The following is a 26729-nucleotide window of genomic DNA, read 5'->3' on the forward strand; positions in this document are numbered from 1 at the left end:
TCTTCCGACAAAGTTTTAAAAGCGAATCCTATTTTTTATAAAGAAAAGAGAGCGTGAAACGATAGGTTTTTGCAATATCATTATTATATTAAAAAAATTGCGAAATTAACTAGATTAAACAGTCCTATAGTCTCGAAGTAAATTCGTCGCAACTCAAAATATAACCTTTGAAAAATAAAGTTTCCTATATACAAGACCGAGAAAACTTACAGAAAAGAGCCCGCAATTTAAAGGCTAAATCTTTCTTTTTGAATATTATTGTGTTTTTTAAATGTTATAGTTCCTCCAGAAAGAAAATTCTCGATAAATATTGATGAGGGGAGTGTATTTTCCAAAAAAGAAACACCTTATTTTTGTTACTCTGTTTTGAGTCTAGAGCGAGACATAATACTATAGAGAAAAACAAAATATATATACTTTTTTCAACCTAATATAAATAGTTCCAAAAATTGACAACACACAATAAGACGAACTAGAATTATCATCTACTCTTTCGTATTTCTTTTTTTTTCAGGGTCATGAAACTTTTTTTTATCATTAACTCCAAACTTTGACTAATTCTCTAAGTCATAATCGGACTATTATAAAGCTCTGGCCGTAACAGGACTGGAAACTTTCGTACAAACCCAAAATTTGTGCAAATGTTTTTATGGAATGTCAAGTTCGTTTACATAATTTTCATCTGGGGAATTATGAAGATAAATCCTTAAAAAATGCGAGGAAAAAAAACAACATTTCATTTCTTTTTCAAATAAAAAAATCTTTTCAATGTTTTAATAAATGGCGTTAACACTTGTAAAATGTTAAAAATAACCGAATATTAATCTAAATTAAGCGGGATAGTATTAACTTCGAGGGCTTTCGGGAGGAGGCAGAAGAGAGCTTTTGTGTTACTTAACATTTTGTTATCCGTATTTTGTTTCTCGCAATCTCGACGTAAACTTTTAAATTAAACGTTCGAGAAGACGCCATCGCTATCACAGATTCAATTTAGGGTTTTTTTCACGATGCGCGATTCTTCATTGGTCTGTTATTTTCTTTCCTTGTCGACCGCGAAAGAAAATGCTAAAATGAAAGTTCTTTATTTCCCCCAAAACAGTCGTAATATTGTTTTATTTTTCAGTATAATATACCGTCAAGAATTTTTTTTTATATTAAGCGCGTAAATTTAATTTAGAAGTCTGTATCTTATTAAACCTATAATAAACTTAAAATAAAACGAAACAAATGCTATTTAAATGTCGACGACTGTTCCTATGGCACACTCCTCGTTTTTCGTTGAAAGTGTCGTTCAATTAATGACCCAGAACCGGCGTAAAAGTTGCACTTTCCAAAAATTCAACGGCCGAGAAAATTAAAGTTTTACTATTTCTCGATTAGAAATATAACGGGCGACTCAATCCACATTCACCGGGAAACATCGTTTTCACCGTTCCTTTTCGAAAAATAAACCAATCACACGAATTCCGGGTTTCACTGGCACTCCAAAAACTATATATGATCCCACTGCATACGAACTCCCAACAAAATAACTTTTTGTACCTTCCTTTCGCGCTCTCATTTTACTTGAAAAAATATTTCATCTCTCTTTCTTTCACGATTTTGTTTCTAAATGATCGAGGTATGATTTATTATAATATTTCCTTAAACGACGGAGACGTGTTGATTGGCGGTTTTGCTCTCCACGCTGGCCTTCCTCTTGCCGTTGCACCCATTGACACGAAGGGCCGCCCCCTCTTCGTTCTCCCCGTCTTCGGGGTCTTCCATGTCCGCTCTGCTACGCTTCCTCTCGACGTGCCGCTGAACGCAAGGTACCATGAAGCTGAGACTGGCCGAGAAGACCAGTAGGGAACCAGAGATGAAGAATGGTAAATCGTAGCTCCCCGTCAAATCGTAGATTGATCCTGGCCACGCGAACGAAGAGACGGTCAATTGGTATTTAAAAATGGTCGAGTGAGGGAAACAACGGAACTATAGCTTCCCGAAATGATCTTACCCGCAATTGGAGGTCCGAGAATGGACGCCGATCCTCTGAACAAGCTAAGGATTCCGAAGGCATTGGTCAGTCTGTCAAGCCCCAGCAAGTCCACCAAGATAATTGACGTCAAGCAGATGTAGGCGGCTATCGATAATAGATAGCATTAAGAGGTATTCAATTATTAGAGGCTCGGAAAAAGGAATTGGAAATAAAGACTTACAAACGAATAATCCGAACAGTGTGCAATCGATGACGAGAGACGTGTAGGATTCGCAGAAAGGAATGGCCAGGATACAGAAGCCGCAAAAGGTCAAGCTGACGTTGTTGAGCAACAGGGCGTCGACGGAAGGTCGGTCCGAGACCCATCCGAAGAAGAGACGTCCGACGGTGTTGGTTATGCCGATGATGGAGAGCAGGAAAGCGGCCTGGTCCGAGGGAATACCCTTCATCACCGAACTGTCGGTGATGTAAACGTAAGGAATGTAGAATCCCAACATGCCGAAGATGTTGGCGATGCAGATCAGGAGAAAAACCGGATCTTTAAGCAAGGAGAAATTGAGAGTCTCCTTCATGGTGTCCGCCATGCTTTTCGGCATCCACCCGACACAGGGGGAGCAACAGCCTGTTTCACGAGCGGGACCGGTGGCTACGGACATGGGACGGTCTCCGTCCGTCGCGTCAGGAATTCCGGCCGGTACATCGGCGTCTCTAGGTATCGAGATAACGCTAGTTACGTAAGACTTTAGGTCTTTGGAGGAATTGTACTCGGGTAGATTCCTAATGCTGCCACTATAGAAGATGTCTTTCCGGTACATGGGTCTGGCGAAATCCTTCTTGGTGGGTTTTTTTATGACCGGTCGAGAACCGTCTAGAGGAACCTGGCTTTCCTCTCGTTGTAGTTTCTTCCAGACTTCTTCGACCAGGTAATTATTGTTGCGACTTCCGGGAAACAAGTAAGAGCCACTCGATGACAAATGGACCGAGTTAGGTACGCTGGTTTTCCGATGGTGCAGCTCGCTATTAACGGTAATGTTACTGACGCTCATCTTCATCCTACCGTGACTGTTGATGATACCCTTGCGACGGGCGATTTCTCGAATTCCGACGCTGGAATTGAAAGGGTGGCTAGACGTAGCGTCCGCACTAGGTGTCTGGACAGACTGAGTAGTCGGCGGTAGGACGATGGAAGGAAGGGGAGAAGGGGCCGCCACGGACAGAGTGGGAGTCGATTCCGACGGAGTGACGCGTTGCTGAGCTAATTTCTCCTCGGATGACGACTCTTCGTCTCTGGACCCGGCGGGGGATTTCCTGACTTCTTCGATAGGGGACAGAGTAACTACGGGGGTTTCGGCTGGAGATTTGCCGAATTGGTCGAGATTCAGGGTTGAGTGGACGCCGGGTTCCGTGTTTAAAAGAATTTTGGCCCGCTTCTCCACCGTTCCGTCGGCGTGCTGAACTAAAAAGAACTGGCTATTGCACAGGGACGCGTGCCGCTGTCTCTCCTTCTCTTCGGCGATTCGTTGCAGAAGCGGCTTGTTGCAACGATCCACTTGTTTAGTTGATTTGCTATTGGCCTCCAAGGGGCGCATCAGAGCGCCGAAAACGACGCAATTCAGCGACAAGCCAGCTAGAATCATCACCGTTCCTCTCCAATCGTAAACGTCCAGGAACCTTTCACAAGCTGGCGCCAAGACGAAGGCTCCGACTCCAGAACCACAAACTGCGATGCCGGTGGCGAAAGCCCTCTTCGTGGAGAAATAATATCCCACGCTGACAATGGCTGGTAAGTAAATGAGCCCGAATCCAATGCCTACAGAGAAAAAACAAATAACGAAGAAATTTAGATTAGACAGAAAAAAAAACAATGAAATCTGTAGTAGAAACTCACCTCCCATTATTCCGTATGTTATCATGAGAATATCTACAGTTGGGGCTATGGTACTTAAAAGAAAAGCGACGCATGCTATAATGCTACCGGCTATTGTGACGGGTCTACAACCGAAACGATTAGTTAACGCACTAACTAGAGGACCTGTAAAAGAGAAACAGAAACTACGTTTCAGGCATTTGGCTTTACAATAGCCAACGAGGCGCCGAACTTACCAGCACTTAGATAACACCCGGATAACAGAGATCCAACCCAGGCGGTTTTGCCCTTAGGCGCGCCATAAAAATTAACAAATTCCATGAAGAGAATTCCGAAAGAGTACGCGATACCGTCCACGACGACGTTACAAAGAAAAGACGCTGCGACGATAACCCAGCCCCAGCCACCATCGGGTGGTTCTGGAATATCGTCGGGACCTAAATCTAAATCATCGGGGTCCCACTTGTCATTGTACTCGTCGTCGTCATCGTCTTCATCTTCACCAGAATCGTCTTGATTGTCCTCCGTTGGTTCTTGGTAGTTTTGTTGCGCGTGACTCCACGGCACGGGCGCTGTCTGACTCCTAGGCCTCTTCGGGAGCACCGTCATCAGCGATGGCTTCTTGGGGACTAGTCCGCGCTCTTCTCCTTTGCCCTCTTCGTCGGACACCTCCTCCTCTTCGCGTTCTTCGTCCTTAGCGATGGCCCCAATTACCCCGCTGCCAGAGTTCTCGCTCTGGTCTTCCGGCTCTTCGGGCAAGTCCTCCAAGGTCGTGGCGACTCCGGCAACGGTGGCCACCGCTGTCGCTGTCGCCGCGGTGGACAACTCTCCGTTGCTGCCACTCTCCGGCGAACTGGAAGCACCCTGAACGTTCGTCGTCGATTGAGCGTGTTCCGAGTCGGCTGGACTAGACTGTTGCGCTTTAGGAAGAAGAAGGGAGTCCGACGATTTCAACTCTTCGCCCTTGTCATCGAGCTCTTTGGCCATTTTATCTGGAAGAACGAGAAAAAGAAAATCGTCAGTTAGTGTTTTACCAAACCGAACACCGACGGGGAACAATGAGAACTGAATTATTAGCCTAACAATTCCAAAAAGAAATCGAGAACGATGCGCGTGAACGAGCATTCATCATTTCGTTAATTATTATTAAATAGATCAATCGCAAACCCCAAAAAAAATGAATTTAATTTTAGTTTGTCATTGTAGACCCTTTCCTCGGCTTTTACCCAAATCTCATTAACTAGGAGATGTATTCCAAACCGGGCTTTTTCTAGGCCGAGAACTAGTAAACTCTTTTCGCCAGTAGAAGACTTTCCAATTTTTTTAGAGGAATGAGTATTTTCTTTGGCACATTCGTTCTCGCTTTGCTCCACATTATGATAATATATAATGACGACGAAGAAAACGGGACGAAAATTTAGCAAGATACGAGGTTTTCTCGTCCTCTAAAATTTCTAACCAACAACTAGGCTATCGATAATCCAGATTCCTAAGGTAATAAATGGTCGGAGAAAGTAGGCCTATTTCTAAAGACATTTTTTTAGTATTTTTCCAGCGCACCGTAAACTCACTGAAAACTGATGAAAAGTAGATTATCGACGCTCGAATCAATTATGTAGCGATATTCAATATGTAAGTACGCGATAAGCGCCCCACAAAAACATCCTAATCGACGATAAAGAGTCTTAATTACGGATAGGGCCAAACGCCTTGAATGTAATTCAACAAATAGTTTTCTAATAAAGAACGATAATTCGTCACTAAGCCCCGGCATAAAACCTAAGAACTCGACGGGGTCGTCCCTAACTTTACTATCGCGTTTACCTTATCTCTTTTTAGCACGCAAACCGTTTCGCTAAAATCATTTCAGACTTGACAACAACCTTTGAAAATACCATTCACGCGTTACTTTTACAGGGGAGTCTCGTAGCTCTTTCAAATCCGCGCGCCGCTCGTGTCACGGGAAATACCGAAAAGCACCATTTTAAAAGCGTTATACTTTAAAATCCTTCGAAGAACCACTAATAAGGAGACGACCCGAGGTGTAACACACCGATTTTGTTCAAACTCGGGGCATTGGTAGACCTTCATGTAACTTGAAAAATCCTAAAGGGATTTTATTCAATGGGCAACGGTTTTGCCATGGCAACGAAAAATGTTTTTGACAACTTAAAATGGAAATTTTCCCATTGAAAATAACATGGGATTTTGACCGATTTCAATTGAAAAAAATTAAATTACCAAAATTATAAATTTTTTTATAAAAATTGACGAAAAAAATCAAAATTGGTCACATTTTTATCAATTTTTTAAATTTTTTTCACATGGAAATCGGTCAAAATCCCATGTTTTTTTATGTTGTCAAAAACATTTTTCGTTGCCATGGCAAACCCGTTGCCCATTGAATAAAATCCCTTTAGGATTTTTCAAGTTACATGAAGGTCTACCAATCAACCGAGTTTGAACAAAATCGGTGTGTAACACCTCGGGTAGTCTCCTTGTAAGTTGAGAGATTCTAACTCCGAGCACACCATATGGTACACGCCTATACACGAACACCTTTTACTCAATAAGTTCCATTTTATTTTTATCAATTTATCAAGCAAGTAATATTAAACATCCGCATAACCATAATAAACTCCAAGGCAATTTTATTTAAAAAAAACTTACGATAATCGTCAAGACGCGAGTGCCTCCTGGTGGTCACTTCGAACAAAACCATTTCGGTAATTTTCTTCAAGGGAATACCGTTACAAACTATCATATATACGGAATCAAAAACTCACTAAGAAACGCGTTAACGTCTTACGATTCCGAAACATTTTCAAGATTTATTGGAAACAGAAAACGTACAATTCATATAATCAAACGGTGACAACGCGGCGTTTGGCTCAGATTGAACCCGCGGTTGTCTAGATCGCCTCCGTAAAAGACGAGGAGATATATATTCTACGAAAGCAGCTTGGAATCGCGGATCGAAAAGCGCGTGGCTTCTCGAGATTGGCGTCGCTAATCAGTTTGACCAAATTTCCGAGTCTTCGATAACTATTTGTATATCTGGGAGTACGCCTGGAAATGCCCTTTGGAATCCGGTTGGAACCGCACACGGCACTATTTTTATCTCAAAATCACTAACAGTAAAGTTTTACGACCGCCAGTATAAAGAAAGAGATTGCATAAAAAGGCAAGCGCCCCTTTTTCATTCGGAGGAGGAAGCGCGTAGTATATACACACCTCTTTCCCCCCAAAAATATATTCGAGGTCTTCAAGGCAATCCTGCTCCAAATCGACTCCCCCCAAAAAACTCTTAACCATCCATTAAATCAGAGATTGAAGAAGAGAGAGGGAGGGAGGGATAATTCCACCATTAAATTGTATAAAAAAGAAAAAAGGCATGACCCCAGCCTCTTTTTATTACGGGGTCACTATACTCGATAGGTAAAAGGAGTCATCGAGGAGCCATATATTTACAATTTCTTCCCTTTCATCAAACACTCTTCGACGCTTCTTTTTCATTTAACGAATCATGCAGTCAGTCCATGATGGTACACGTGGTAGCCGCGAAAGCGAATTGTGTATCGACAAGCGCCGGAGTATAATATTTACAGTTTTTCTTTTGGTTTTGCTTCGCGGGAGCTTAGGTCACGTACGTGTGGTGGCAGAACTTAATTACAACTTTTTTCTCTTCTTTCCGACGTTATAAACCCTTCAGGCACTAATCTAACACGTGAATACGAGAAGCACGTCTCGCGACCCTCTCGAAGGAGTGAAACCCGCGTGCTATAAATGCGAGCTTGTTTTTTTAGTGTTTTTTTTTTATTCCGTGGTGTAAAGGGTTAAATCGACCCTTTACGCAATTCGGTTTATCGCAAACCGGTTTAAATTAAATTTCGAAGCTTGTTTTGGCTCCTTCTGCGAATCTATTTTCACTGTTTAATCAATCGTGTTATATTTGTTTACAAAAATATTAAAACGTATTATTCGAATTTTTATATCGAACTAGACTCGAGGGGCTAACCACTCTTAGAAAGTCTGTACACCGGATTACGCTTAGATTAGCACTACCAAAGGCATAGACTTCAAAGACTACGCGTAATCCCATTAGTACAGTCAAAGGTACGGCTCTGTACACCGATTACGCGGAGTGATCAGCCCCTCGACTAGACTTACAAAGGTTTATAATTTATCATTAGACAACAATAGACTATTTCGAGGCTCCACCAGAAAGTCACTCGTTTGTTTCTATGTAGGGCTTAGCACTCCAGGATGGTTCGTCCTTGGTAGACTTTTTTAATAACTTTGCAAACACTGATGTCGCCCCACATTTCGCTAATCTCAATTGTTTCTTCTCTCTTTCTGCAATTTGCGACTTGACGGTGGAAGCTCGCGCCCTGATGAATGGTGGTCAGATAACGACAAGAAAGAGAGGGAGAGAGTGAGTTTCGGATAAGAAAAATAAAACATAACCCCATTTTCCACTGATTCCTTTCGAATTAAGATAAAAGAGACACCACAGCCCCTACTCTTCCTTTTCAATCTTATCCGCAAGGAACTTTCAAGAAAACAATCTCCGAACAAGTTGAAAGATATTTATTCAAATTATCATTTGGATTTTCTTAGGGTTTTAACTGCCTAAAGAAACAAGCGACACAATTGGCGAAGCAAAACTTAACCATATAAGGCTATAAGGAAAAATTTATAACCTCATTCTAATAAATAAAATATCTCACAAAAATTGGCTTTAATTTTGGTCGCAACGCGTTGGAAAATTAACACATTTCGAAAGTATTTTACCAAGCTTTTACACTTAGGCAGAGTGACTTTATTGAGGCGGTTCGCATCATTGTCAAATTTTAACCCGGCACCAGTAGTTGGAAAGAAAACACGTCATCGGCGTGTTCTTCAATCACGTCGGAAGACGTCAGTTTTAGGGCACCAATGAGATGCCAGACTTTATTTTTTACGGGAGGGAACTTTGTTATCGAGCACAGTGGCGGCACCAGAAATTTTCACGACGGTAGGCAAACCAAATAAATAGGCCCCCGACCCGGGACCCCCCTTTTCTCAACGAAATACTTCAATAAAATAAAGTAGTGATGTACGTGACGAACAAAAAGTTCTAACAACAGTAAAACGAGTCCAAATATAACAGAACTGGTTTTATTTACTAGGAGATATCTCAAAAATTTCTAAATACATTATTTATAAATAACAATGAAGCAATTGTCGATAATGTTTTCTCTTGGAAAAATTTTGAGACCCTTTCTAGATCAATTTGGGGCCCCTTATAGGGTGAATTTGGGGCCCCTCAAAATTTTAAGGTAGGCAGTGGCCTACCTGGCCTACCCCCTAGCGCCGCCACTGTCGAGCATTTGTGGGGTTGGAGGAAATCGCCTCAACATAGAAATGAATACATTTTACTCGAAGACAACGATAAAGGTTTTAGTGAAATATCACAATGTTCCGGGCAATTACATCGGTACTTTGAAACGTCAATAGAGGCTGTAAAATACGCCAAATTGGAGATAATTTTATGTATCTCCAAAAAGTTATCGAAGGTGCAGCGTGATATTGCGTAAAGGATAAAGGCGAGATTAATTAATAGAAATGGCCGTTATTGTTTACCGAAGCAGAGAGGAGCTGGAGATTAAAGTGAAGCTGTCGGTTTGTGGGAGAACAACGGAAGGAGAAAGGGGGGGGGGCGAGATAAAGCGAGTGAAACCTCCTAGGAACGATTAAGCTGCCTTTTGTACACTTCTTAACAGGCTCTAAAGGGTCCCGACTTCCATCATCTCCGCGGTTTCACAAGCGACACGACTCTTTTCTTATCTCATGCTGTAGCCGAATTCGACCTTTTCTTCCTTAATACAGATTTATGAATTAATTTCGAGTTAAAACGTAAGCCTATATGCCGTGATTTCCACCCGTAACTATAGCGTGAAATAAAGCCTTCGAGATTCCGTGGAGAGCGGTGCAAATTACTGGCGCGCTCGTTACCAGAGTCCGGGAGCCCGTTTCTTTTGCACACTGAAATAATTTATGTTCTTGTTTACCGGCAGCTCCCATCCGCCCTAAATAATAAAGTCTGTCTGCCATTCGATACTTCCCACTTTTAACCCCATCCCAAAATGACTAATCTCTATCCGACAATTCCTCCCTCTCTCTCTCTATACGGCTAGCTCTCGGACGATGGTAGTTGAGCGGTACTATGACGCCTTAAAATTGGGTTAAAACTGCCATCGTTTGTCTCAACGCGTTGGGTATTTCGCTCTTGACCTAATTACAATTAGCTAGGACCCGAACCAAGTTAGCGATGAACCGAGTAAAATTGAAAAATCCGTCCTAAACGCTAATTCGTAGCTTGCTCGTTGGTGTGGCTAGTATTCGTTGCCATGGTAACGGGTAGCGGCCCGCCATGACATTAAAGGATGGTTTTCACTAGGGCAAAAACGCCCCGACGGTGAACGTCGACGCGAAAATTTCCCGTTAGGCCTAGTGCAATATTTTTGCGTCGACTGTCACCGTTGTGGCGTTTTTGCCCTAATGTAAACCAGCCTTAAGTCACCCTTGGCGGTCACGTGATTATTTCGCGGGGTCCTGTGGCATTTTGTCTCGATCTCTGACGTCAAATTAATGTCATGGGGGCTGTTTCAAGGCGAGACTTAGTTATGACGTACGCTTACCACGCTACGAGCAAGCACCCAATACTTCGAAAAGTAAACACGTCGGGTTCGCTATCTTTTTACGTAATTTGTTTACATTCTGCCCTAAATTTATATTTCGAACAACGAGCGTCATATTCAGACTAAAACGTACGGAAGCGATGTCCACCACTGGGTGAATCGTTTTAAGGTTAAGCTAATCCACTAAGCCAATGCGTTAAGAAATTCCACCATATGAGGAATTACAGCTGCAGCAATCCCAAAGTTGGCCGCTCCTTGCTATGGTTTTGGAAATTTTCGCTGTTGCTATAGCGTTTGATTGTATAGGTAATTCCCTCAAATTGTTGGGAGTATATTTTAAACGAAAAATCATCCGTTCACAGGCTCTACGACTTTTTTCACGTAACTAGCGCCAGTTACCGTAGCTTCTAATAAATCTAGTGGCAGAAACGCGAAATTAGGTGATCCACCAGAAATATGGAACTTTACACCCCTTTAAAATGCCAACGTAAAAATATAGTAAAAACAACGGCGCTATCTCCTAAAAACATTGACACCCATACTTGGGAAGCTTGTTTACGTTTCGCGGCATCTCGAGAGAGGTCCATTATATTACGCGGCGTTGTTGTTTCTCAAGTCTCTTAAATTTAGGTCCAAGGTAGGGTATGGAAACAGAACGGGGGCCAAGAGAAGGGGGTGTAGGCCTAATCAGTTGTTTCCAAAAGTCGTACATTATGGAAATTGAAATGGGGACGCTGCTGCTGGGAAAGAGCCACGCTTTTATCATCTGGCGAAAGAAACCTCGTCTCTGGCTGATGGCGGCGAGCAATATCTGAGAAACACAACCTCCCCACTGGTGTGAAGAGTCTTAAGGATATCGAATCGAGAGTCGAGAAACGGCAGTGATTTCGATTTAACCGAATTACGGAATCTATATAAAAAACCGCTAACACGCGAATTTGTATAACGGGGAAAGTAGGTCAGGGACTTTGCCATATTCGTCAACGCGTTACGCTTTAAATATAAATTTAATCCGAGCCGCTCGTTATTAGGCGCGTAACTCGACACTCCGGGGCGACCATCGACCAAGTTGATTGCAATAAATTGTCTTACATAAAAATAACGAAACACGCAGCCAGATGGTTGACTTCTATTTGTTCGTATTACGCTCCCCCGTTTGTCAATCCGTTTCGGCGCTATTTCCGAATCGAGTATCGACTAAATATGACCCGGAGAAATGAAGGGTGAACCAGATCTCCCGTTGAAATTATTTCGCGTTGTAAACAAACGAAATTATGAGAAGAACGCATTCCGAGAGGCCTATATATTATATTTGATATCCCGTTCCTTTTAAAAGTAATAAATAGTGGAATACTCTTTTGGAAGGACATCAAATATCACTAACGGTATCGACAGTCGATGTTTCTTATTCCTTTTCCTTCCGCTATACGAATATACGAACAGAGCCATTAAAAAAACAAAACTCGAGAAATAACAGGAAATTTCATTCCGATAGTTCACGTATTATCTGGCGCTCGATCACGTAATTCAATTAAAGTAAAGTCAAACGCGCGACGAAAATTGTAATACACGTAAAGAGCGAAGATTTCACCCTTACCAGATTTCCGATCGTACTATCGGGTAATTACCGTTTGAAATTTAAGTGTGGCGGAATGATCTCTCTTCCTGGTATAATTAATGGGGGTCTACGTGATCGGTGGAACGTTTTGAATTCTCATTTGAATATATTAACCGAGCGAAGCGCGATCGACCGTAAACACTCAACTCTTTCGTAGAAATCGCCCCGTAATAAAAATAACACTAGCGTTTGTAAATAAATCTTCCTCCATGCTGTATAAATCAAGTATTACCGAATGATTATTATGGCCCCGTATTTATCGGTACTAACCAATCGAAGTGGTCACTTCATTTCGAGGGCAATGATTTCCAACTTACACTGGCGTTACCAAGCACGTTCTTAAGGAATTTAAGCCCACCCAAAATGTAAGCCCTTTTCTACGAAAGTTTCAAATATATTTTATAAAGCATTTTTTACTTTCATACCGGTTACTGCCAATAGAGGGAAATTACAATAGACGAAAAGTTCATTACAAGGACCATTAAATTGATCAAAGGAAAACCATTTGGCCTACCACCTTAACTAATAGTAACGCGCTAGCGGAAGGTTTCGGGATGATTTAGTGTACAATTTTTGGCGAACTTTCTCCACGTAGCGTCCGGTTGGTTCCTATAGTCGGGCTCCGAGCTATAAAACACTCCCTTTAACGTCGTAAATAAAACTGATAGTTTTTTTTATTCCGGTCGTTTTGTATAAAAAGGGTTTCAATTTTATTTCTCGTAGAAGGTTAGGCCTACTACGGTAACGGGGGCCAAGTCGTTAAGTTAGCCGCCCATAGCAACGCCGAGCCGTAAGCGTTCGCGTTACGCAGTCGCGGTGGGCAGCAGCCTCGCTTCTGAAGAGGGCCGGGCGGGCATCAGCTGATTCTGGTTCGCACCAGTTTTGACCGAACTCGTTGCCATGGAGACCGATTTTTTCCCTTTTCGAGACTCCGACGCCCGTCAGTCGGGGACTTTCGGTTTGCCCTTTCCTCCGCTACCCTCTCTCGCCTCATCCGGACCAGTTCTCTCCCTCGGATCCCATTGCCGGCGACGCTGCTCGAATCGCGAGGTGCCCCTCATTCTCTCTCTCTCTCTTTTCCGCTCTCGTTCCGAATAAAAAATAAAACATTATAACGCGGTGGAAGGGAGGGATGGGGAGAAACCCTTTCTATTTTATTCGATAGATCTTGAAAGATATCGCGGCGAATGGGTTTTGTTTCGGAGATAGATTTATCCCTTTAGGGATCGAAGCTTGATTATTATTTAATAAGAATATTTCCTAATATATTTTCGGAAACTATCTTCCAATCGTTATTTACGACGTTTCGTCTAGAATAATAAATCCATTAGAATTTAATAGTTGGTAGAAAATGTTAAAGGTTTCGGATTTTTCCATCGAGTCGAGGGGTCAATAAACCCTAGTTATCCCATTCTCTAGGACTACGTACGGGACCAGCGAGGGGGGGGGGGTGAGAAGAAGGATTGGGGGACGAAATCTCGATCCCAATTATGATGGATGGAGTAACAGAAATCTTACCGCAATTAACCTCTTTGAAAAATAATAATTTGGAAGTTGAGGCTGTTGAAGCTATTTCCCAAAAGATAGAGATCGGTCTGCCGATACGTTGTTTTTTTTATAATGTTTCGCCAATGATTTTTATACATTTTACAAGAACCAAATCGAACCGCCGCAAATAAGGAATACGCGCACCTATAATGGATGCCTTTTAAATTATATTTTTTATTACAGTAAAGTTTGTTGACTCTTTAACCATAATATTTAGTAATAAAATAAAGCTACGTTTTTCAGGAGTACATTTAAATAATGTTGTTAGGCGAGGAATCACGATTTACAGAGATTACATTAGCGAACGCAGGACCTTTCGTAATTTGGACAGTGACGGATTAAAGTATTGTAAGTAAAGCCCTCCCCTTCCTATATTTCCTTACACCTCTTAGAAGCAATGCAAATTTATGTAAATAAAATATTCACAAAATATAAAATTATCGTACGAAATAATTTCGATTACCATCACAATTTAAATTAAAATAAAAGGGTAGTATGAATGTTACTTTACCAATTTAATATCTGTCAAAAATGGAAAATTAAACTCGGCCAAATTTTTAACAGCTTTTTGGCGGTGAGATTGAGCTAAGTACTTGTACTCCGCAAACTAACACGAAAAGTGTGACGAAAGAACGAACTCCGCCCCTCAAATAATTAAACCTTGAATTAAATTGTCAGTATATATGAACGATCCGACGAGTACTAGTTCGCGGAAAATTTAGTTATTACGACGAAATATACTCATGATTTTACCGATAAATTCGCTACAACCTTCGCTTCGTAAAATTAAAAACAAAATAGTTAATGTAGTAAGCGTTGTTTGAAATTGAGCTGAGAAGTACTAGCTCCGACCCCCCCCCCCCCCCCGGAGTGAAGCAACTCGTTTTCTACATTTCTTAATAAAAAAGGGTGGACTTAAAAACATACTTTACACTAATTAGCCCGCTTTAATTTGTCGAAATATGTTGAAATGGTGGGAGGTTGTAAGGAGCGCGTTCCATAAAAATGTGTTTATATATAGTCTAGTCAAGACATAATGAATAACTGAAACCAGGGCTGGGAGAGGGTTAAGTCTGCGCGTCCGATTTAACTGACTCTCGCTCTTTATACGGTTACGATTATAATCCCGGTCTGGACGTTGATATTTTAATTTTCAACTGAGAGCTCCGCTCCGTTCTCTCCCCATAGCAACAACAGACAGCGGTACAACGCGCCGCTTTCGGCCCCTTTCTACCTGAACGCCTCAGCCTACAAATACTAGAGAGAGAAAAAAACGCGAGCTTGCCTACCAACCGCGCTGAAAGTCAATTTACGTTTACTCTCCCCTATATTACCATTGATTTTTAACGTATTTACCTCCGAGAGAAATGTTTCCAAATGGCGAAAAGAGATTTCGATCGTTACGTACGAGCAAACATGACGCGAAAATGGTATTTCGCGGTCGGATATCGAAGGCGCAGTCAAAAATACCTCGTGCCGTCTTGCTATTTCAAGTTTAATCCCCTTCTTCCCAGGTTGATGCGAGGGGAAAAAGCCCGTTCATTGAGGTTCTCTCTCGGAACGCGAGGACGCTCCAAAAACATTGCCAGCTCTTTGGACACCTCTCTAGACAAACGTCTTGGGGATTTGGTTGTCGCGAAGAAAAGGGAGAAGAATTTTGTGGGTATTGCTCGCGGATCAACAACATTACGTTACGTTTATTAAAAGGAAAATAATAGTATTTAAAGAAAACAAAAATTATTAGTGTTAAAGAAAACAAAAATTATTAGTGTTAAAGAAAACAAAAATTATTAGTGTTAAAGAAAACAAAAATTATTAGTGTTAAAGAAAACAAAAATTATTAGTGTTAAAGAAAACAAAAATTATTAGTGTTAAAGAAAACAAAAATTATTAGTGTTAAAGAAAACAAAAATTATTAGCGTTAAAGAAAACAAAAATTATTAGCGTTAAAGAAAACAAAAATTATTAGCGTTAAAGAAAACAAAAATTATTAGCGTTAAAGAAAACAAAAATTATTAGCGTTAAAGAAAACAAAAATTATTAGCGTTAAAGAAAACAAAAATTATTAGCGTTAAAGAAAACAAAAATTATTAGCGTTAAAGAAAACAAAAATTATTAGCGTTAAAGAAAACAAAAATTATTAGAGTTAAAGAAAACAAAAATTATTAGAGTTAAAGAAAACAAAAATTATTAGTGTTAAAGAAAACAAAAATTATTAGTGTTAAAGAAAACAAAAATTATTAGTGTTAAAGAAAACAAAAATTATTAGAGTTAAAGAAAACAAAAATTATTAGAGTTAAAGAAAACAAAAATTATTAGAGTTAAAGAAAACAAAAATTATTAGTGTTAAAGAAAACAAAAATTATTAGAGTTAAAGAAAACAAAAATTATTAGAGTTAAAGAAAACAAAAATTATTAGAGTTAAAGAAAACAAAAATTATTAGAGTTAAAGAAAACAAAAATTATTAGAGTTAAAGAAAACAAAAATTATTAGAGTTAAAGAAAACAAAAATTATTAGAGTTAAAGAAAACAAAAATTATTAGAGTTAAAGAAAACAAAAATTATTAGAGTTAAAGAAAACAAAAATTATTAGTGTTAAAGAAAACAAAAATTATTAGTGTTAAAGAAAACAAAAATTATTAGTGTTAAAGAAAACAAAAATTATTAGTGTTAAAGAAAACAAAAATTATTAGAGTTAAAGAAAACAAAAATTATTAGAGTTAAAGAAAACAAAAATTATTAGAGTTAAAGAAAACAAAAATTATTAGAGTTAAAGAAAACAAAAATTATTAGAGTTAAAGAAAACAAAAATTATTAGAGTTAAAGAAAACAAAAATTATTAGAGTTAAAGAAAACAAAAATTATTAGAGTTAAAGAAAACAAAAATTATTAGAGTTAAAGAAAACAAAAATTATTAGTGTTAAAGAAAACAAAAATTATTAGTGTTAAAGAAAACAAAAATTATTAGTGTTAAAGAAAACAAAAATTATTAGTGTTAAAGAAAACAAAAATTATTAGTGTTAAAGAAAACAAAAATTATTAGAGTTAAAGAAAACAAAAATTATTAGAGTTAAAGAAAACAAAAATTATTAGTGTTAAAGAAAACAAAAATTATTAGTGTTAAAGAAAACAAAAATTATTAGAGTTAAAGAAAACAAAAATTATTAGAGTTAAAGAAAACAAAAATTATTAGAGTTAAAGAAAACAAAAATTATTAGAGTTAAAGAAAACAAAAATTATTAGAGTTAAAGAAAACAAAAATTATTAGAGTTAAAGAAAACAAAAATTATTAGAGTTAAAGAAAACAAAAATTATTAGAGTTAAAGAAAACAAAAGTTATTAGTGTTAAAGAAAACAAAAATTGTTAGTATTAAAAAAAACAAAGATTATTAGTGTCAAAGAAAACAAAAATTTATAGTGTTAAAAAAAAAACTTTTTCTGTATTTCTTCTATACATTATTTACTATTTATCAAATACTCAGCTATCAACGTTTTTTTTAAATTATAGTTTACTTTAATTTAAACAAAATTATAATAGGTCGCCATAGTAACAATTCCTACTTAAGAAGGTTAGGCGTAGAACTAGTCTAAGAACTGACAGACCCATGTCCGATGTCCACGGTTAATAACATTTGTCACGTAGAAGGCCACTCTGAGCTACTTCGCGTTGGCTAATTTTAGTTTTGTCAGTTGCTTAATTACGCTTGCAGAGTGTAATGAGTTAATAAAATGTCCACTTTTTTTGCTGAAGGGCATCAATTATTTCTAATATAGCATTGAGCCGCGTCGAGGCGCGTTTGTTTTTGCCTAATCGGCAAGACTGCGGTACTCCACTATTCCACTAAGCTTTAATGAAAGTTTCCAAAGACAAGAGCACGATATAAGTGACCCCTTCGCTCGTATAATGAAGTGAATATATTTACGAACAGGGCTTTGCCATCTGTTTTCAGACTCCTTTTTCAAAGCGAAAATATTACACACATTATTCACGCGCTTTTTTGAGAAAACTCGTTTAGCGATTCGCGAAGATTTTTAATTATTGAATTAATTTTAATTTATTATTTAAACTTATTCTCGAGAAAAAATTCTGGAAAATACGAAATTTTTTTTTTACAGTAAAGTACTTTTACGGTAGTTTGGGATCCACCCCTCCAAACGAAATATTATTCGAAGTTGCGTAAGCGAAAAAGCCGCGAGGTATTTTCATTTCCCCTCTACTTGACAATTTAAACAACTCTAACATCATTAACATCATTTCGGTGCCATCTAAAGCTGGTAATTATTTTCCATCGTTAAAACTGGCAAAAGTCTCGGGAAAACTGGCAAGGTGACGCGTGGCAAACTATTCGGGATTCACCATTCTACTCTCGCGTATATTCCACGATTTTTAGGGTTAAGCCGCGAGATTTTATTTCCAAAGAAACATTGTGTTTTTTAATTTTATAGAAACATTACGTTTCTGGCCTTTCAAAGTGTCATATTATCGGAATTGGCAACTTACGTAATTTCCTCTGAAATTGTCTCGAAGAAAAGACATCCGCGCTTGCCAATAGCAAAAACATCCGACGAGCCTATAAAGAGAGCTCGACCCGATTCGAAAAATTTGCTCGCAAAACTTTGTAGGGATCGTTTCGTCATCCGCGGCGTTTATTTTTAGCGAAACTCTTTGGAAAACTCTTGCAGGTGGAAACGCTGCCATTTTTCCATCGAAATATCTGGCCTCCCTCCTTCGCGCTCTTTGTCATAATCTACATTTAGTATGAAACGTCTGCTACGAATCTTATCGGACAGTGAAGTCAAACAACCGGGGAAAATATAATATTTCGGTTATATTTGATTTTCTTGCCGCGTCCATGAAGAGCCGTCTGTTGAGGCTAGACTAGAGTATCATTCTGCCCTCCCACGCCTCAACCCCTTCCCCGGAGACTGCGGAGACTAAATTAAATTCAAATAACGAAACATTTTCATCAGGAAGAGTTCGTTTTGGGCGTGTTTGCCGAAATGAGCGTTATTTTAATAGTGACATTATGTGGAAAAGCGTGAAAAATGTATAATATTTTTGCTAACTTCGTCACCAAATGTCTACTTTACTTAATATTTTTTTAAATAAAATTATAATTCGGCTTTAATAACCTAGACGAAAAAATAATGCATACAACCGCGAGTAACCCTATGTAACGAGCAAGGCTTAGTTTCAAATCACTTATTTGAATCGAGGACCTTGGAATATGTTATGTTAAAATTAAAAAATAAACGACCGGGTTTAGATTCCGTTTAGTAAATCCAAGTTAGTTTATATACCGATATATTTACAAAAAGTAAAAAAACGGATTTAGATAACCAAAGTTTAAGCGTCGTTTGTAAAGGGTATAAGTAAACATTTCCAGGTCTGTACTAGCGTACGCCGATTCTGTCACATACGTATATATAAATTTTTCTGTAGGCCGAGCGTATATTTAAAGATGGATACAGAATTTGGGTCATCCAACTGCGCCGTGAAAAGCCGAGAGAGAAAATGACGAAAGAGGATGGGATAGGGACGCTGTGGAAGGAAAACGTTCTTCTCCTTGTCTTTTGGAGAAAATATGGGAGGGCATAAGAAAAGTGGTTCACGAAGATAAAAATATGTTGTTGGAGAGAAAAGCCGATTTTTGCGGCTGAGCAGAAACAGCGACGCTGGAAACCTTCGACGAATAATCGATAGTCTTCCGTTTTGGTTTCCGCCTCCAACTCCCCGATAATCCTTTCTTCTTTATTAAATTTGATAAATTTTTCATCCCAAGTCCCCCTTTCCACTTCTTTAACCAAAATCTGAGCAATATTTTCCTCTAACACTATAGATCCATTTGGCTAAATTAATATACCAGCGAAAATTTTCCAATAAAATATTCTGGTTATCAAGATGGTTCCCGCATTGAGGTTGAAACGCGTACCATAAAAAGTAGAGTATTTTACGTCTATGGAAATTAGCTTTTTAAAAATAGAACTATTTAATTTCGTTATAATAATTTATAAATAAATATATTTTTCGTATTTATTATCGGAATAAAGGCATTTTCAAATCCGAATTTACTTTTACAGACCTAAATAGTATTATTCCGCAGTCGATATTTTAGATAATTATATAGGACTTTTCTTGGACAATACTGTACGCGGTATATTCCAAAACAGCAACGTCTTCCTTCATAGATCCATTTGGCTAAATTAATATACCAGCGAAAATTTTCCAATAAAATATTCTGGTTATCAAGATGGTTCCCGCATTGAGGTTGAAACGCGTACCATAAAAAGTAGAGTATTTTACGTCTATAGAAATTAGATTTTTAAAAATAGAACTATTTAATTTCGTTATAATAATTTATAAATAAATATATTTTTCGTATTTATTATCGGAATAAAGGCATTTTCAAATCCGAATTTACTTTTACAGACCTAAATAGTATTATTCCGCAGTCGATATTTTAGATAATTATATAGGACTTTTCTTGGACAATACTGTACGCGGTATATTCCAAAACAGCAACGTCTTCCTTCATAGATCCATTTGGCTAAATTAATATACCAGCGAAAATTTTCCAATAAAATATTCTGGTTATCAAGATGGTTCCCGCATTGAGGTTGAAACGCGTACCATAAAAAGTAGAGTATTTTACGTCTATAGAAATTAGATTTTTAAAAATAGAACTATTTAATTTCGTTATAATAATTTATAAATAAATATATTTTTCGTATTTATTATCGGAATAAAGGCATTTTCAAATCCGAATTTACTTTTACAGACCTAAATAGTATTATTCCGCAGTCGATATTTTAGATAATTATATAGGACTTTTCTTGGACAATACAGTACGCGGTATATTCCAAAAGAGCAACGTCTTCCTTCGATATTTCGTTACGATTACCTACCCAGAAGAGGCCGAGTTCGCACTATCGAGTTTGCAGGAGAGTCTAAATAAATGATTAGATTCGTAAGCCTGAGGCGCCATTATCTACGTCCCAAAGGCGATCGTTCTCACTTCGCAATAATACGCAATGTGGCCTGCTCTAAATTACATTCGATACGCTTAAACAGCCGCGTCTCAATATTAATTAGTAGCCATTAATCAGTAACGCAATAATACACAGGCGGCGGCGACACCAAATTACGACCCGAATTAACGAACCGATTAAAGAAAACAGACAAAAAAAAGTAATGATAGACAAAAATAATTTCCACACCCCTGCCAGGTAAGCCTTTAAAAAACAGTACAACCCGTACCGACTCTCTGGCAGAAGTCGATAATGTCAGGTACCCTTCGCTTTATACTCTGACCCTAATAGGGTTCTCCCCAATTCCAAACCCTTATCTCCCTTTTTTCCGAGAAGTAAAAAGCTACCGTTTCATACTCGGAGCGCAAGTTGGCAGTGTACCTGACTTCCTATTTCGCATTGACTGGCGCGCTCAGAAATAAAAAGAAATTATAATAAATACAAGTACTGTTTTTTTTTACGGGAATGAAACTGAATCTCGGTACGTATAGGAGTCGGTGATATTGCGGCATAGTAGCGGTTGCTTCGCTCGGGCCCAAAGGGTTATGGAAGCCCGACCTAATTGTAATACGAAGTTACGAAATGGCTAGCAGGTACAAAAGTTTCCACCGCAGCCAGCCTCGAGACAAGCTAGCTTCAATCTCCCCCCCCTCCCTTCATTATTTAATGAATCCGCTAAATATATTTAAAAAAAATTATAAAGAAATTCAGAAGCCACTGCGATTGCGTCATTACTACCCCAGAGTAAAAGTAATAAAATTTTCCAATGAGGCGGGGATTTAAGGGTTGAAAGAACCGAATGATTTTTTACGTATAAAACACGACGATAAAAACGCATAAATTATATTTTCAAATGATGAAATATCGTTACGTTTCTAACAATCTGGAATATTTTAAATTTTAATAACGGTACGGTCGTCGGTTTTTCGCGAACACCGGCGTAATTTTTACGTTTAAAAACGTTAAACCGACGTAGTTTAAAAGGGATAAAACATTTGGTATATTTATACCGTTTCTTTTGGCGCCACACCTGATTTAAAATAATAAGTCGCCACAATGACTACCGCTATTCTAGTTGCGTATAACGAAATTAAAGTAGAACGTTAAGTCTGTCATTTTAATTATAGATTGAACCGTGTATCGACGTTGAATTGGGTAAACGGTCGACCTCTTTTTTTTAGTCGTTAGTAACGGGGTTTCACGGCCTCAATTCGGAGCTCCGCTCGTCAGCCGCTCTTTGCCCCTCTACAAGAGCCTAGTCTTTCGTTCGGGAAGAGGCAACTCATCCGACTATTATAGGCGTTGTTTACCGGATTTTAATTTATTGCCGACGTAATGGTCGACCTTCCGCGAGGCGTACGCGCTATACGTAACAACCGCTACGTCGGCGAAAGCGTTAGGGTAGAATATGAAGCTTGGAAACAGCTGCTACGCGCTAAAAAGCCTTTCGAAATATCCACGCGTGAAATCTTGTCGCGATAATCGTAAGCTTAAAAGCTAAACTTGGTTTTAAACGTTCGCGTTCTATGAAATAGAAATACGCCGTTTAAGCGTTTGAAAATTAAACGGGTGATTCTGAAATATAATAAAGGCAAATACGAGTATAAAAGCGGCAATTCTTTTCGAGCATCACCTATTGAAGAAAACTTGGGACTGGATAAAGGGTTATTTAAGGGCGGTAGAAATAAAAGAGTAGCTTACTGATATTTAGTGGAGCCATATTAGACGAGTTAGGCTGAGGCTTGTCGCGGAAGGTAACGAGGAATTTAGTCGAGGCGAGGTAACGTAACGGTGGTTGGGCGTTCGACGTTTATCCACTCCGGTGGGTCGCCGGTGTAAGGGTACTTGGGAAGATCTTCAGCCGCGCCCGTGGGGTCGGGGCATGAGGTCTTCTGGACACTCAGCTGCGACAGGCTGGGCTGACTGAAGGATGGTCCACCCGGCCATCCGTTTGAACCGGGTTGAGGTCGTTGGTGTCGGCGGCGGCGAAGACCGAGATTGCTGGCAACGTTGCGCGGGTTGACCGATAAAGGACCCGTTAAGTCGCGCGACTCCGGTGACACGAGCATGAAGAACCGTGGCCACGCGGCTTTCTTTTGCCTTCTCCCTTTTTTCCTAACTCCCGAAAGAATTTCTGGGTCAACTCAGCTGCAGGGGTACGAGGGGTCGCTTCGGAGGGTGATCTCTCTCTCTCTCTCCAAAATCGCTTCCTCCGGAGTAGTCGCGGCAGTGTCTCCGTAAGAGTGTTGAGTCGACGCGTGACGCGACCGCTTCCTCGAAAAGCGAGTCGGCTTTTGCAGAAACTCCGTTTCGGAGTGGAGCGTTTCGCTGCTAGGCAACAACGGCCTTTGCCGGAAAACAGCCAATTGGAAAGCGTGGCGTGATCGGCTTTCGGCAACCTCCGGAGCTGGCCGGATTCTTCATCATATATTTTCTCTTTTTTTCCTCCTCCGGCGGCTTCTTCCCTCATTTAGCGCGCTTCTCCCTCCCGTTCGGAATCAACATCCGCGCGCCCCACACTTCTCATTGCTTCCCATTAAAACACGACGTCCAATAATTAGAAAAAATAACTTCAATTTGTACCCCCCAACTCCTTCAACCCTACCGTATTTGCGACGAAATTTGCCACAAACGCCGAGAAAACAATGTATTGGCGAGGGGGGTGGTAGATGTAGCTTTTGTTTTCCGGGTTTCTTCCTTTGTTTCTGGCAACCCAGAATCGACGTTTCCTTTAAGAAGACTCTTAATGTTGAATCACGAAAACTCGTCGATACCCCGTCGCATTTTTATCGTCAATTTTAGACTATCTACTATAACGAAGGGGTGGTGTAAATACCGAATGCTTAAAAAATGTAATATAAATATGTTTTTTTTTATCTATCATATTCCGGTATTCTACATTCCCAGAGCCGGTCCAGACTATGAGTCAACTTGGCACATTCTTTAGCGAAGGGAAGCCTTTAATTTGCATATTTTTTTAGTTTAAGACAGGTTTAACTCTATACCGCGATATCGCGTAAAACGTAAATATAATAGCTCGCTATCGTAAATAAAATTAGTCACTTTTTCTCTAACGATTTTTAATTTACCTCTATTTGACAGATTTTTTGCGTCATATTCTTATTGAAATACGTCAAATAAAACTTGAAATACTTTCCGTATTGGTTTTTTTTCTACGGTACAGAAATGGATTTTTTAAACGTTGTTTTCCCATATTTTTCGCAATTTCATATAACGAGGGAGGGGAGCTGGGAAAGACATTATTGAATTTTAGCTCAGCTGTTGCCTCGATCACTCTGTGCACGCACATTGTTTAGCCTAGGTTTATTTAACAGCGCGGTTGTTGACACCGCAGCAGCGACGAACGCGTTTACTCTTTTTCTCGGAAATGAAGCGCGTGTGCAATAATCGGGGGGAGGGGGAGGGGGCGGCATTTTTTATTCTCAAAGGTACCTGCCTGATTTTAGGGGTAGAACTAAATTACTTAAATTTATTGGCGTCGGTTCAAGTTAAATATAAGCGAGAATAAAAAATTAACCCACAGTTTTTTTTAATCAAACACGATAACAGAGACACCAGTTCTACGAATTGAGGAAATTGAGGAAGACACGAACGTATAGTCAACAATCTTTTTTTCGCGATTAATCAAATTATATATTCCTTAGTCCACATCGATGAAACTGTTTAGTGGGGTTTTTTAGATAAAAATGTGAAAATGAGTGTGATGCGAAAACGACATAAGCCTTTCTTCATTTCGATTATATATACAGACGTAATACCTTCCGGTAATTAAATATTTAAACTTCATTATCTAACATGTCAACCTTGGTCTTACACAAGCCTATTTCCTACATTTTATCGATGACACCAAAGATATTCATTGGAATATACATAAGTCTATAATATTCTTCCAATTGTAACATATGATGGTGACTTTTTCCACGTGAAAATTTTCCTGTAACTTTACTCTTGTCGGCAAGCAGTCTGTAATATGGCTTGCCAAAGGTAAAGGGGGGCGAGGGTAAATGATGTCTTACAAAGGTGACATCGAAAGAACTTTTGGGAACGTAGAAAACGAATTCGGCTATTATTATTTGTACAATGAATTTCATCGCGGAAATGCGTGAATATATCTGCCAAAAATAGAATTCGCGGCGGGACCAGGTGAACTGGTAAACAAAAAGAAGGTTTGGATAGAGTCCAAACCTTCCGTTTCTACCGTGTTTGGGAATAAAGGTAGGCGAAAAGCCTGCAAATAATTGAAGAACCAATTTATAAGATGGCGGGTTGTTTTTATCAATCACGCTTTCGGAGCGGACGTTGGATGCAACTTTTGGAGTTGTCAGCTGCGAGGATATTTTTAGAGCTTTCTTGATCCTAACCTCTCCTCCTACAATCAATTTTTTAAACATCTCTCCGCGATAGAACCACGTTACGCCGGCTAGCCATATTGCTCCATCAATCCCTCTTATCTTTTCTATATTACTGATAATATGCCTACCTTGTGTAGCTTATTTGTAATTAACCTATAATTTTACAATTTCTACTGTATAGCATCAATACTTTCTAAGGGTAGAGTACCGAATGCAATATTTAATCCTTTGAAACTACGCGTTTCTGCAAAAATTGTTCTTTTTATAAAATAACCTTGGCCACCTTGTTAAAATGTTGCCTCCCCGCTTCAGCTGTGGATCCGTTTTCTCTCCCACTAAAGAGTTTATGTTATGGACTCATTCTTAGGCATTGGCTGAACTATTCCAGGGCAACATTTCAACAAGTTGGGCAAGCGTAAAGACATTTTATAAAATCAACAATTACGGCAATGTATATAGATTTTAGAGAATTATTCATACACCGAAGCTCGGGGCCCCCCAGCGCCGCGGGCCCTGCGTACCATCAGCTACGCCACTGGCCATCCACAAACTCTGCCTCCCAGACGCTTGGGATTACAGGAGTACGCCACTACTCCCGGCGGGTAATTTAACTTCGTAGCTTTGACTAAGGCCACCATTTTGTGCGGGTTTTTGTCTCTAGGCGAAAAAACATGGATGACGTCGTGTCACGGGAGACTGAAATAACTGAATACAGCTAACGTTATTTGTTTGAAACATGTACCTTAGCTTTTTCAAAATGTGTTCCCGAAGAAAAAAATAATGCAAAGGGAAAATATGGTTTATGAATAAGTAATTTCTTTCAGTCGTGATGCGGTGTACGATTCCGCGATTTGGCGGGAAAATCCGAGCTTTTCGAAAACGCCCCATGTGGAGCCTGCGAAGGTTAATGTTTTCAGAAGTATATAATATATATTTTACCAGAGGCGGTTTTCAACGGGATATATTTTTTCTCTAAACCGCGGAAGCATACAACACATCACAGCCTGATGATGTAAAATTTAAGAATAATACTTTGCGTAGGTTTATAGACCCAAATTTTTCTGTGTAATACTTTTAGAAAGGCACTAAATAGCGTAATTCGCCTGCTCTACTTTTTCTTCCGAAAATAATTTTGAAAAATCGGCAGCAGCCTACGTAGGTAGACGTTTCAAGTAAGATACATATATACTTCTGATGCGTATAGTGCTTTTCTTTTACGAACCTTGCTTCCGATGTTTCATATTTATGGTCTAGATGGATACTTCTACCTATAGAGTAGTTTCAGTTCGTAGCTTTGGCTATGGTCGCCATTTTGTGCGGGATTTTTACTCTATGGGAAAAAGCATAGGTGACGTCGTGTCACGTGATACTGAAATCACTGTATACTCATAGCATACCGGATTTTCTTAAAAACCGCTTAACACCATAACCACTCCGCATAAAACATCTTCAAAGAAACATTTTTACCCACCGTCATGAAAAACATAACGTAGTGATTAAATGAATGTAAAACGGTAGACAAAGTGGTAAAGCAGCCTAATGTATCCTGGGTAGTCAGGCAAATATTATAGTGTAAAGCGAAAGAATGGTTGATCAAACCAGTTTACATCACTATGGTGCATGACTGTATTT

General features: G+C 39.2%; 1 protein-coding gene across 2 annotated transcripts; it reads right to left on the minus strand.

Moving 5' to 3' along the window:
* LOC149932532 (putative monocarboxylate transporter 5) lies at positions 1 to 23475 on the minus strand. 2 transcript variants are annotated; one of them, XM_090157475.1, is made up of 6 exons: positions 6516 to 6846; positions 4082 to 4837; positions 3867 to 4010; positions 2199 to 3788; positions 1997 to 2122; positions 1 to 1904 (listed from the first exon to the last, which is right to left on the minus strand). In XM_090157475.1, exons 1-6 carry the CDS (start codon positions 6607 to 6609, stop codon positions 1645 to 1647), a joined length of 2970 nt encoding a protein of 989 aa, XP_090013601.1. In that variant the 5' UTR covers positions 6610 to 6846; the 3' UTR covers positions 1 to 1644. The 2 variants fall into 2 exon arrangements, with proteins under 2 accessions (XP_090013601.1, XP_090013602.1); XM_090157476.1 differs by lacking the exon at positions 6516 to 6846 and adding an exon at positions 22426 to 23475 and having other exon boundaries at positions 2 to 1904.
* Positions 23476 to 26729: the final 3254 nt, after the last annotated feature.

This window comes from Leiobunum rupestre, chromosome 8 (assembly GCF_980474605.1).
Source record: "Leiobunum rupestre chromosome 8, qqLeiRupe1.1.hap1, whole genome shotgun sequence".
Classification (NCBI taxonomy): Eukaryota; Metazoa; Arthropoda; class Arachnida; order Opiliones; family Sclerosomatidae; genus Leiobunum; species Leiobunum rupestre.

Coding starts and splice junctions, on each gene's coding strand:
- LOC149932532 (XM_090157475.1), bottom strand. CDS start 6,609: ATGATAGTTTGTAACGGTATTCCCTTGAAGAAAATTACCGAAATGGTT. Junction 4,838..6,515: donor CTCGCGTCTTGACGATTATC/GTAAGTTTTTTT, acceptor TCGTTCTTCCAG/ATAAAATGGCCAAAGAGCTC. Junction 4,011..4,081: donor CGGGTGTTATCTAAGTGCTG/GTAAGTTCGGCG, acceptor TCTCTTTTACAG/GTCCTCTAGTTAGTGCGTTA.